Below are 13,725 nucleotides of genomic sequence, written 5' to 3' on the forward strand. Positions count from 1 at the left end.
CAAAAAAATCAATTCTCAGATAATAATCTATTTTTTTTTTCTAAAAATACAAAAAAATTACTGGGCAGTTATTATTTGCAACAGTCACGTGTTCGCCTCCTCCCCTCACCAACAGCTGCAGACATGAACGGTGACTGACGCTCAGTCATGTCAGCATGAGGTTAGCATGATGTTAGCATGATGTTACAACACTTTATGAGCACTACTAGAGGTCAATAAAGCTTCCTTTCCTAACCCCCCCCCCCCCCCCCCCCCCCCGAAGTATATACAGCTATCATGAATGTTAATCTGGCCTGTGTACATCTTAATGCCTTTGAGCTGTTAGCAATTAGCAATTAAAAATACTGTTGTTATTTTTTCTGTCGATTTTTTGCTTTTCTTTTGTTCTTTTTTATCTTTATCCTGTAGTCTTGAAACTGAAATTGAACATCGGCTATTTTCCTGGGAATTCCAGTATCGTGACAACACTGATGCACACTGATATTTTTCCTGGTGGAAAGACCAGTCAGCTAAATAATATAGACAAGCTTCAGAATGAGACTGCATAATTTCTCTAATTGGTTTCATGAATTAAGCTCATATTCTTTAGCGACGGTATCAATGCAACCAAGCAGAGAATTAGTGCCGCCAGCTCCAATGGAAAGGATGAGAAATAATTACATTTTAAACAAATAGTGACGAAAGCTGGATTTAAAATAAAGAAACTAAAGCCTGGCACTGCACTCATCTGACTTCTGAGGTGTCCAAAAAAAGTTGAGACGCCATGTAAAATGTCCAGTTTTACTTAAATAAAACAAAATAATTGAAAACATTTTGTTTTCATTTTCACACACAAAAAAGTTTTGAAATATGTTTGCTAGCTTCAGTCCTTGCACTACATTTTATTAGCATTTTGCACAGAGTACCAACACATAACTTTTCAGCTCCTCCCATATTGTCTTTCAAACATTCAAATAATGTAACAAATACTCAAAATGTAGGCCACACAAACCCACGCACACCGACACAAACGCATCAAAACTCAATACCTGTGAATTGCGCAGGTTATATACGCTGTATCTGTTTCTGTGTGTCACTTGATCACATGGGTGTGTGCTGCTCTGCGCAGACAAAGCATTTGTGAATGAAACTTGGTGTCTTCCTTGAAGAAGGTGTTGGTTTTCACTGACTTTTAAACACACACACATAGACAGATACACACACAGGCTAGGCTATAGGATGAGCTGGCCTTTAACTATTGACCAGGTGAAGGATACATTGTATAACAAGAAGAGAAAAAAACGCTTGCAGGCAAAAACACAGACAGGCAGACATCAGGAAAGACGACTTCCATTCATATGGTGTAAAACCTAAAGGACAATGGATGTCAGCAGAGTCTAAGAGTCATTTTGGGTTTTCTTTTTTTAAATTCAGGGTAAAAATGTAAAGCATCTGTTCCTCGTGTTACACAGATTTTACTCTGGAACTATGATTTTCTCACATGTTTAATCCTGGAAAAAACATGATTATTTTCTGAATGTTTTCTAGATTTTAAATACAAACCTAGAGATCTAGAAAAAGCTACAAGCCACTACAATTTTTCATTCATTTCACTCATTGTTTTCACTTTGCATGGCTGCCCTGTGAAAGAGACTGGTTCTCAATGGGACTTCCTGGTTACATCAAGGTTGAACAAATAAATTGCACAATTTAAATCCTTCCATTCAGGGCTGACATTTTGGCTTTTTTCTTTGCATTCATTGTGAAAATTGGACTTCTTGCCATTTACGTTTGTGCTGGTTTGGAGAAATAGATGAAGCAGCTAAATACGCGTCATTCAATCGCAGGTTGGTGTTATTCACCTGTGAAAATCCATGTGAACGAGATTATGGGGAGAAAAAGCAAACAAAACTTTCATCTACACATCGATCCATCCATCTGTCTATTGTTGCGATTACCTTGATTGTGGCGAGTGATTTGTAGGGTTTTTCGCTCTAATATTAATAGAGTCTTTACCTTATGCCTTGAGGTGACTGTTTTTGTACATATTTAAACAACATATTTTCACAGGAAGAGAACTAACCTGAGTGACATTAGCCATCGACCACAACCAGCTGAGGGGGAGGGGAAAGCGAAGAAAAAAGGAGAGCATAGACAGACAAGGATGAACTATGCTTATGGAGTGATACAAGGGGAGCACAGAAGACATAGTTTATGCTCCCAGCAATCTGAGCCTATAGCAGCATAATTAAGGGGTGTTTCAGGGTCACCTCATCAAGCCCTACTTACAAATTTGCCACTAAATGTATGCAACATTGCAAAAGAGTCCAATGTACTAAACACTGAATTCAAAAATGTTCATTATCTTAGCGTAACTAACAAGAAACTTTTCTAATTAGACCGTAACAGAAAGTGAAGTTGATAGGAACATCATTTGCTCTCACTTTTGACCTGACGATGGCACTAAATCCTAAGTCTGGGGCTTCCCAGCGTTATTAAAACCCATCCTGTAGGGAACATGAATGTTGGCTAAAACATGCTGATATTCTCTGAATTCAGGTATGCTTCTGGTTCAGTTGGGTAGGTGCTGCTGTTAGTACTCGTTTCTGGGCACAAAACTCCATTTTATTTGCTGAATCTATGTACTAATATACTGATTTGTCACCCAGGGAAGTCTTCTAGCTGAATTACACTTCCCAAACATTGTTATGCTCTGCAGATAACGCTAACTGTGAACTGCTTATGATTAGCAACAGCTGGGTCTTGTCCCATATCATTAGGAAAGTGTTTGTTCATCCAGATGCGAGTCTGCTGCATGCGCAGGAAGGCCACAGGGCTTAGATATTTAGCTTGTTTACTGCCCTGAGAGATAATAAATACATTAGGAAGGCAAGTAAGGCTCAGTGTGCTAAATGACCAAATATTGCTTATGACGATCACGTTGTCGGTTTTCCTGGAGGACTTTTTTTTGTATAACTTCATTATGACCTGTATGGCGAGGGTTTGTCTGCATTACTGTAATGCATGCTTGAAAACCAATCCAGAGTGCAAACAATGAAACAAAGAGACAATATATTGTATCAAACATTTAACATTCCTAGTGTGCAGAAGAGGTATGGAAGTAAACAAAATGAATTTGTTGTGTTGTATCTACTGTGTTTTTCCAATAGACTGTATTAATGTTTTGTTCTCAGGTTGGACATCCTCCAGAGTGCGGAGGGCCAGATAATCTAAATTGACCCACCTAAGGTCCCTGAAATGAGAAGGACTGAAAAGCCCCTGTTGTGGGGAAATCTTCCCACATCTCTGTGCCCAACTGGTCGTCAGTTTTAATGAGTTCTGGGGAGGCAGAACTCTTGCGCAAATAACTAGAGCAGCTCAAGGTCCAAGAGACTGAAGCATTGTGTTCTTCATCTGTCAATAAAAGATGAGCTTTTAATGGAAGAGGAGGGAAAATGTCGTGTCGAGTCTCTTTCACAGTCTTCCACTAAACACAGACAGACCTTGAGTGACTCACTCACTGTCTCTGGTTGTGGGTTTTTCTCCCCCTTCTTTCCTTTTCTCTCTATTTTCACATTCTTTGCCTCACTGTTATCTATTTTCTGGTTTCTGTCTGATTCACACACACACACACACACATCCAATATTAATAACTCAGCCGCCCATAAGTGTGCATTTCCACTGACACAACACAAAATGACCTTCAGATCGCAGACGCTGAGCACACAAACACACCTTGCTCTCCCCTCGCTTTCATCTCCTCTGCACGCTCGCTGCTGTCTGTCCATCTTTAGGTGAAATAAGGGAGGAGACAGAGGCCGACAGATGATTGCCTTAAAGGGGACACGAGCTCAATTTCACTTTCCCCAAGGCCAAGACACTTTTAATCTGCATTTATGGTTTGCAGCAGCCAAAGAGACAAGATAGAGAGACTTTGATGTGTGCTGTCTGACTGACAGACGAGAGATCAGGCTAACTGATTACTTTCACTGCCTGGGTAATTCACTGATTGACTAAATGCATGATTGCCTGACTAGTTGGATGACTGACTGACACGATGAGAGTACAGGAATGAAACAAAAGAAGTAAAATGAGTGTAAACCACGTCTTCTTTTATTCAGCTCATCGGCAGCTTATGTTGTGCGATCGCTGAGCTGTAGCTAGAGCTGTGATTGGATATTGCCCCAGGCGAGCCTAAATTATTAGTTTATGCAAATTCCAGCATCTACTGGGTCTCACACACACACACACACACACACACACACACACACACACACACACACACACACACACACACACACACACACACTACACCTGCAGTCCATCCACAGCAAGGTGGACAATGAAAAATGCCCCGGGACACAAGTCTGCATCCGCCCCCTCTAGGTTATATTAACAGTTCTTCACACCTGGAGCACAAACACCAGCAAACACAAATATATAAAAACAATGAATAGATTGGAATGGCTCCACAAGACACATGGCTCACACCCACCTGCATTTCTGCCCTCAGCAGACAATGAGCATACCCTGAAGGACTGACTGGGAAACACTGAGATGCTGAATGAGGGGGGTGTATTAGAGTGCACAGAGAGGCTGAACAGACGCACAATGAGGCACACGAACTGGGATGCAGCATAATAATAAACCCTCAGCAAAGCTGCCCTTTGGGAACATTTCTTTTTTTAAAAAGAAAAAGAAACCTTAAGCTGATTTATTAACATAGATGGAATTCCCATTCACGCAAACCACAATAAAGCACTCAATGTTTATGAATAAAAATGATCTAGCACAGACTATGTATAATGCAACAGAATGGCATCCTGAACAGCCGCTCAAGAATCCCACAAAATAAGGCAAGGCACGAGAGGGGGGTCATTTAAGAATTATGTCACAACATGCTGTAATAGTTGGAGCGATCTGAAATTTAAAAAAAAATTATGATACAAAAACTTGACTTTATCGTTCCTGTGGAGGGCGTTAAGTGTTGTCCTCTTTGTTACCACCAAAACAATTAATGAATTTAAAAAACAACTACAAAAAACAAACAAAAAAAACTCACCGGAGATCTCAGTCTGAGGAACCCTTTCCGAAGTGAACCCTTTCCCGGTGTAGAACTGCCGCAGGTCGGAGCAGCTTCTATCCGCCCCGGCCACCGGGCCCGGTGCGGCACACAGACTCACCAGCACACAGAGAAGCACCGGCAGACGCATCTTTGGAGGTGTAGTCCTTTTTCCTCACACGCAGAAAATCCCCGACAGTTTTTGGATTAGACTCTTATCCACAGTGTTTAGTTGCCTTTTCTCTTTTTTAATATTATGTTGGTTATTATTCTTCAGAGTTTGGGGGGAGGCGGGGGGGTCTGCGAACAAACAAAAGCAACGTGTCCCGTTCAAACTCCACTCCTCTTAACTAAAACACACACATACACACTCACTCGCTCTCACACACACAGCCACGGGAGAGGAGGAGGCGCCCGTGGCAGCCAGTCCGGGATGTTTGTGCGAGAGACGAGGGGCTGCGACGCGTGGGACTGTAGGTGTCAGATACACCGTGCTGCTCCTCCTCCACCTCCTCCCTCTGCTCGGTGCTGCTGGTTGTGAGCTGCAGAGATGCGAGAGACAAAAGAGAGAGAGATAGAGGAGGGGGGTGCGACAGAGTGAGCGAGCAAGGAGGGCAGGTGTCAAAGCCCGTGAAGCTCCGCGGTCTGACTGTGCAGCTTCATGATTATGGAAAAAGTGCAACAAAGATCAAAATCAAAAATCAAAAATGTTGCTCTGAATGCGGCTTTAGACAAGAGGAGACATGCCCGGTCCCTTTTCCAAGCTTTGGGACAATGAAATGTGTGTTGGTGGGACTGGAGTGTGCAGCAGTCCGTGCTGATGCTCTCTCTTTCTCTCTCTCTCGTTCCCTCTCTTTGTGTTGGGTTTTGTGCTGCACTAGCCGTGTGCAAAACAGTGCCACCTGCAGGTCTTTACAAAAAAAATATAGCACAGAAAACGTCTTCCAACAGCACACACTCGCTGGCCACTTTATTAGTTACCCGTGTTCAACTGATCCCTCGTGTGAATATCTGATCAGTGCGTTTAGACGCGCAGAGATGCTCAAGCTGAGTTGCTGAAGTTCAAACCCAGAATACGAATGGGGAAGAAATCTGACTGAAGTGACTTTGAATGTAGCACCAAACTGCTGATCTGTTGGGATTTTCCTGCACAGCCATCTGTAAGGTTTATAGGGAATGGCCTGAAAAGAGAAACTATAAAGTTAACGGAGACTCACCGGGTGAAACTGCTTTGTTGAATTCAAAGATCAGAGGAGACTGGTCAAACTGTTTCACAGTATCTCAATTAACTATTCTGTACAACCAAGATATGCAGAAGAGCACCTCTGAATGCACAGCACGTCAAAGAGTTCTTCTAGTATTTTTGTTGCATTACTCTTCAGGACAGAGAGCTCAGATGTTGCACATGAATATGCGAAGCCTCTAGGGGTTACAGCTTCTAATGCTTCTATTTAACACTGGAACCACTTTGGACATGACCTTCCACGTCTGCTCCTGTTGTTGCTTCAGCCCCTGGTACTCTCTTTGTCTGATGTCATTGTCAGCTGGAATTAATAAATCTATGTAAGCTCCCTCTGTCCTCGGCTCTTGGCCAACCACCACTATGTATGGTTGGTTGTCCAGCAGCTGCCTGAAGTCCTGCAGGGCCTTAGTCCTGTTGCCCTCTGACCACTTTCCCCCATAGCAAGCAGGTCTGACCCAGATCAAAGTTCAAGCAGGTCTGGCAATGATGGCACTATTTATGTTCCTATTTTCCTATTTTAGTTAGAAGACCCAAATGCCATGTTGCAATACTATACTGCTATGGTAGCCAATGTTTCAAATGCAGGTTTGACAGGTTTGTGAGTGTTCACTTTATCCAAAACCTAGCGACAGTTTACTCATCTTTGCCAGAGGGTGGCTGTAGCTCAGGAGCAGGTCACCTATTGATCAGAAGGTTAGTAGTTCGATCCCTGGCTCCTCAAGTCTCCTGTTAAGAGTGTATCCCTACACACTGCTCCTCGGTGTGGCTGCAGAGAGAGCAATTTCCCCATGGGCATCAATAAAGTATACATTATTATTATTTATCTTATGTCCATGCTACCACATGCTGGACAGTCTCAGGGGAAGCGTTGCACAGCTTACACCCTGGGTTCCTTCTGCTGTGGCAGATTCCCGCCTCTGTGGATCTGTTCTAATGTTGGAATATGCTATCCTTTTCTAGCAACCGGTAGGATGTCAGCCAGTTTTTCTTTCTGCCGATGAAACACCCCATGGAGGCGCGTGTCTTCCAGAGTATGTCTTCTTTTTCCTTGCAGCACTCAGGTAGCTCTGTACCCCGGGGGGCCAACTTCGTGATATATTCATGGATACTCATTCTTTCATCTTGAATAATGGCTCTCACAGTAATCCTCACCCTCCCTCTTTTCCTTGGTTATGGAGTCTTAGGTTGCTGGACTTTGTGTGGAACTGTCTGTACATTGTGAGTTTTCATGTCGTTTGGGCAAACTTCGATCACACAGTTTTACTCGCAGAATGTGCTATACAGTGTGGTACAGCAACATTGCTTGCTTACTATAACTGCCATTTCCATAGTGCTGCACTTACTAGTAACAATGACTAAAACTGCTGTTGGGAATATAAAAATGTAAAGTTATTAAGAGTCAAATTGATAATAGTCTCTGTGTTTTTAGGCTTATAAGACGTTTTGTTAATTTGAATGTTTCTGGTTCAGAACCTACTTTTCTTTCTATTTTCTCAGGCATCTGCTGGCAATAAAATAATATTTATTCCCATTAGTAGAAAATAACAGTTTACACGAGGAAAGAGAGTATTGGTTTTATTATCCTCATTTCATTTGCACCACCCAGGACTAAAATGATAAATGGCAAATAAAACAACAACACTCACAAAAAAGATCTTTGCATAAAATCAAATGCAAGTGTGGGAGTTCATCTGCAGCCATAAATTAGAGTACAATTAGAGATGAGGAAAAAATAAAAAATGTGAAACTTTTTAATGATTTGCTTACACGAGAGTAATTTGATTTCATTGTATAATTTATTGTGTTGATGTCAAAACCACTTGGATTTCAAATGATTGTGTGTAGATAGATTTACTATGCACATGTTAAGGGAAGTAAAATTGTTAATACACATTTTAGCTGGAAAATCATACCTGTGACATTAACAGAAAGGTTTTGTTTTTGTTTTTTAAGATATTGTGCAACATTCTGCAGAAACCTCTGCCAGGGACTTTCAAAGCTTAAGGGATTTGGATGATTCCTCAGTGACACAGTGTTCAGTTGGCCCGCAGCTGGCAAATATTAGTCCAATGGCTGCCACAGAAACATAGTGAGGTCAGATTCAAGAGTATATGTGAGCCTTCAAGAGTTTTTTCTACAAGTAAATGCATGAAAGAAGACATATTATGTACACAGAAGAAATTAGCCTTCAGCAAAAAACCCTGATTCATGGAGGAGTCCCAAATGTCTCGTGTGCCACTGTAGGGAGGTCAGTGGCTGGTAGAGATTCAGTGCCTTCCTCCGGCTCAGTTTGGTGTGGCTGGTGGATGTGACCAATGAGCTGTCAGACCCGCTCCAATCTTCTCATCCAACATCCTCCCCCAGCAACAGCATCAGCAGCGCCAGGTCCTCAAGCTGACTGGAAAAGGTCAGTGGCAAGCCTGAAATTTGACTGACACACCAGAAATGCAACTACAAGGTAATGTAGACGTGGCACACAATGTAATGTTGAGTCCCATGTGAGTGATGCTACACAGATTAGACTTTTAGAGCATGTGCTACTACAACTCCAGTTCCCAAAATAAGGACAGGACGCTGTACAAAATGTAAATAAAAACAGAACGAGATGATTTTTAAATCTTACAAACCCATATTTTATTCACAATAGAAATTTGAAAACATATCAAATGTTTAAACAGAGATTATTTCATGAAGATATATTAGCTCATTTTGAATTTGATGGCAGTGAAGTGATTGAAAAAGGTTGGGATGGGGGAGGAGCATTTCACAATAAATTAGATGAACTGGTCACAGGTCAGAAAGAACAGTTTCAGAATAATGTTTCTCAACATACAATTGCAACAACTTTGAATATCTCACCATCTACATGATATCAAAAAAAGATTCAGAGAATCTGGAGAAATCTCTGTGCGCAGAAGACAAAGTTGAAAGTCAGTATCGGATGCCTGTGATATTCACGCACTCAGTCTGCACTGCATTCAAAACAGACATGATTGTGTCACTGTCAGTGAACACAGTTTGCATCCACAAGCAGAGGTTCAAGCTCCATCGGGCACAACAGCAGGGCTACAAGAAGAAGCAGAAGAGTCGGTGTGCTGAACTGGCCAACCTACAGTCCAGACTTTTCACCAACTGAAAACATTTGGAGCATCATAAAACCAAAAACACTATAAAGAATAGTAAAAATTTCAGCAACTGGTCTCTTTGGTTCCCAGACATTTACAGGCTGCTGTTAAAAGACGAGAGGATGCTACACAGTGTTAAACATGGCCCTATCCCAACTTTTTCCAAGATGTGTTGCTGTCATCAAATCCAAAATAAGCAATTATTTTTCTTGATATATTTTCTGTTTCTGGGTTTTTTAACAAATCATTTTACTCTGTTTTTTTAAACAACATCTCAATATAATCCTCAAGAACATCAGCTACAGTTGTGTGCTGTGTGCTTCCAGCTCATGCCATATCTTATCACACTGATCTTGACTCTGAAACATTTACATAGGTGTGAATGTGAGTAGATGTACATGGACCCCATCATTTGGAAAGCGAGTTTTGGACAACATTGTGCTTCCCACTTTGCCGGAACAGTTAGAATTTCAGGAGGACAAAACTATTATGCACAAACTAGATCCATGAAGAGATTTCTTGTTTTGAACTTGACTGGCCTCCATTAAGCCCTGACCTCAGTTCCATCAGCACCTGCAGGATAAAAGGGAACTTAAGCCAAGAGCCACATCATCTCTCAACAGCCGCACTCAATCCCTGCAGCCAGTTTCTGAAATATAGCAGAGAACAGTGGCAGCAGTTATAACTGGACACTAATGCCAACGCTTTTAAGCACCTAATTTACAAGAAATAGTTAAGCTAGACTTTCACCTAAGCCAACATGCACACACACGTGCTCAGTTCTACACCAGGGCAAGTGTTAATCCAGCCAATGACTTATTGCCTTGGCAGGCTAAATACTGTTAGGATTAAAAGACATACCAGGCATCTTAACCCTCAGGAGAAAGACACTGATTAACCCAAAGCCCGTGCCACATACCTGTATTCCATGCCTGGAATATGAATGAGAACTTCCCATTTCAGGGAAGAGTCGGTGCAGCCAGTCTTCATATGAGAACGGTGTTTTCAATACATTCAACATGCACCAAATGTCAGATTAAAACGTCAAAACTAGGAAAAAGGTTTGAACTGCCATCAAACACATTTTTGAGGGTTTTAATTCCCTGCAACAATATGGATGTTGTTTGTAGGACCAAGCGCATCTCGACTTTCCTTCTGGCAAGGCGCTAGTGCGGGATTTCAGTGTCGGCTAAGGCCACAAAGCGGTGATGCCAAAACGTTGTCGGATTGTGTCCCTGCCCATCTGTTTGCACATTTCAATCACAGTTTATGTAGCATAAATAAATGAGACATGTCCTGAACCTTCCTTTTAAACTCAGTTTTGCATGTCTGAGTTATTTTTCCTGAGGCGCCACAACAGGCTAGTCAAGCCAGGTCAGATACACACAGCTGAATTAACCAAAGGATTGAACTGGTTTCATGTGCTTAGTTCTGCTCTTGATCTCGTCTAAACTCTGCTTCACTCCCTTTTTTTTCTCTTCCTGTGAACTTCCTGCCCTCTCATATCTGCCCACGCATTCACGAGAAGAAAGTTCTAATACTTTAATACGTTCCAATCTATCCCCTCTTCACAATCATTTCCTCCTAGCTCTTCGCAGCCTCAAATGCAAAGCCTTATAGTTTGTGCAGATATATCGTAAAAGTTGGTTATTTTTTTATGTGCATGCCAGTAAGGCTTCAGAGTATGAGGATGTCAGGGTTAAAGATTCTAAAAGACAAAGCAGGTTAGCTTGCTGTGACCTGTATACGGCTTCCTGAAGTATATGCTGCTCTGCTCTGTCTCCTTTCAAGTCTGTAAGTCAAAACTACACATATTTCACTCTCAAGAGGTTTTCAGCTAGTGACTCTCTTGACACACGCCAATCTGTCTTGGTGATGTGAGGCACCGAGCTAGTAAGAGACAAGAAATGCAGGTGAGGTCTGACTCTGCTGAACGAAGCAACGCATTGGTGCAAGGGGGTTTACCTAGGTAGCTCGATGCAGTGACATTTACGAAAGCCTGCCAGAAAGTGTCTGTCAGAAAGAGTGCCTACGCTACACTGTACGCAAACAAAAACAGACCATAAATCACAAAGATGATGAAACTTGAATGTCTTGCCTGCCCCAGAAAGTCCAAGCTAATCTGTCACTCAAGATAAGCTCTCTCAGCTTTAGTGAATAAGCATTGGAATTATGCAGTGGAAGTGAATGATTGGCTGGCATCCAGCTGAATTCGAGCCTGCTTCAACCTGAAAACACTCTGAAGTTACCATTGAAGGCATCCTAACTGCATGTAGGAACGAGTCTTTCTGAGAAAAGCACCGTTGCTACTAACCACACATGCAGAAACAAATTAATCTGTGAATCTTTGGACTGATAAGCAGTGATTTCCACCCTGATGGTGAACCCTAATGACTCTAGTGACCCCCTACTGCCACTTTAACACACGAGTGAGTTAAGACATTAGTTCAAGCAGCAGTGTCACACAATAACATGAGCTAAAACTGTTAGGCAGTGGCAGAGGAGCATCTTTTTGTGGTCTGATACATAAAATAACCGTTTTTCAATGCGGTCTTCAATATTGGAAAAAGGTGGAAGCATTGGGCCCTCAAATAATAGCCTTTCATGCAGTGATTTTAATAGCTAACAACAACGGCATCCGATTTAAAGGTGCTCATTCTCATTCCAACCGCTTCACACTCAAACCACCTCGTTGCAATCTGGACCACCGACTCCCAAAACCCTCCACCCTCGGCTGTACCTAGAAATTCTGTCCATAAAGCAACAAAAAGCAGCCATAACCAGGTCGAGCACTCGCCAGGAATGAATCTCATTTATTGCTGGCAAACCAAGCCTTCCCTATGGTTGTGGAGGTCGAGCTAACACACACTACAGGCAGTTTTAGCACACAGTTTGCCTGATGCTATGATGAAGGCTTGGTGGCACAGCAAACAGTTGTTGCCTTCTTGTGATTCAGGAGCAAACTTTGTTGAGTAGATTTTCTGATGTTACTGTTGGACAGTCACATCTGCAGGTGATGTTTTCACTGCTGACTCCTTTCCATGTGTGGCATGACCCCGAGCATGTCCCAGATATCTCAGGTATGCCGAGCAACATCTGCTGTTGATGGCTTCCAGTGTGGGAAGATCAATCTGAGTCTTCTTAAAAATTATTGACAAAGTACTCCTACATCTGTTAATACTATGTGAGGCTTTAAATTACTACCCAAACTGATTTCAGTTTATTAAAACTCCGTAGGTGGAATTTAGTGTTTTTGACTAGGTTCCACTGGGACCTCAAAACAGTTGCATTTTTAAAAAGCACTAATCAAAGCAGAAATAGAAAACAAAGTTCTGACATCAATAGGAACAAAATAACTGACAAAACAATTGAAAATGGAATAAAAAAATTCAAAATTCTCTCTGGGGTCTGCATGGACTCTACTGGGAAGGATGATTGATTGTAACATGCTGGCAAACAGTCTCTGTTTATAACTATTATTAGACAGCAAGTATTTGCAAACTTTCTCCTATCGGTTTTAGAGTGACTGCAATCAGTCAAAGTCAGACCACAGTAGTTTGGAGACCGGATGCCTCCCACCAAGTGACCTTTGCACTTGTTCTATGACTGCCATTAGTTGTCCAGAGGTTCAGGGTGCTGCACCTTCAACCTCGGAGCGACCCGTTGGTTCTGGCAACTACTTTAAATCGGTCGCTGCATGATAAAAAAAAAAAAATCAGAGCAATCATCTGACAACCACCATTTGTCTTTCTCTTGGTTGCAAGGAGGTCACTGTCCTATTTTGACTATGCATGTATGTCCATCTGTTATATAGATGGACATAGCCAGATGTCAGATATAGAGTGGGTGTTTGAAACCTATAAACAACCAATTTACATGCTGTGATTTCAGCTATATTTAAAAACAACTGAGTGTAATCTGAGTCTGCATACTTGCGCTAAAGGTGAAAAGCGTGCAGAAGGATATCTTGACCATAACTGGTCAGTGATATGTGCCCTATCTTTAGCTCACAGTGGTAAAGAGAACTTCCAAATAATCCCGGATAGATTCCGAAATGTATTAACTTCCAAGGTGAGCCACACCCCTCCTCTGGTCAGCTTTTAATGCGACTAACTAACCAGACAACCTCCTTTGTGTTGTTCACTTTTGTGCATTTCTCTGTCACGTGTAAAAAAGTTTGCTTTGACAGCAGCAGCTCAAATGTGATTAGAGCTACAGACGTAAAAACAGTCCTGGGTCTGATTGCATGAGACACTTATATTAACTTGTTAAAAAGGTGAATGATATGGGCCTTGAATCTGGTTTGGTTTTACGGC

General features: G+C 41.9%; 1 protein-coding gene across 1 annotated transcript in view; it reads right to left on the bottom strand.

Annotated features, from left to right (window-relative positions):
• gpc1a (glypican 1a) overlaps positions 1 to 5,877 on the bottom strand; it is a 47,911-nt gene extending 42,034 nt beyond the window's left edge. Inside the window, exon 1 of the mRNA XM_026146833.2 lies at positions 5,042 to 5,877. Within this exon, the coding sequence (XP_026002618.1) occupies positions 5,042 to 5,192 (151 nt within the window). The 5' untranslated portion in view covers positions 5,193 to 5,877. The remainder of the gene's footprint in view (positions 1 to 5,041) is intronic.
• Between the last annotated feature and the right edge of the window lie 7,848 nt (positions 5,878 to 13,725).

The sequence above is a fragment of the Astatotilapia calliptera genome, chromosome 17, assembly GCF_964374335.1.
Source record: "Astatotilapia calliptera chromosome 17, fAstCal68.1, whole genome shotgun sequence".
Classification (NCBI taxonomy): domain Eukaryota; kingdom Metazoa; phylum Chordata; class Actinopteri; order Cichliformes; family Cichlidae; genus Astatotilapia; species Astatotilapia calliptera.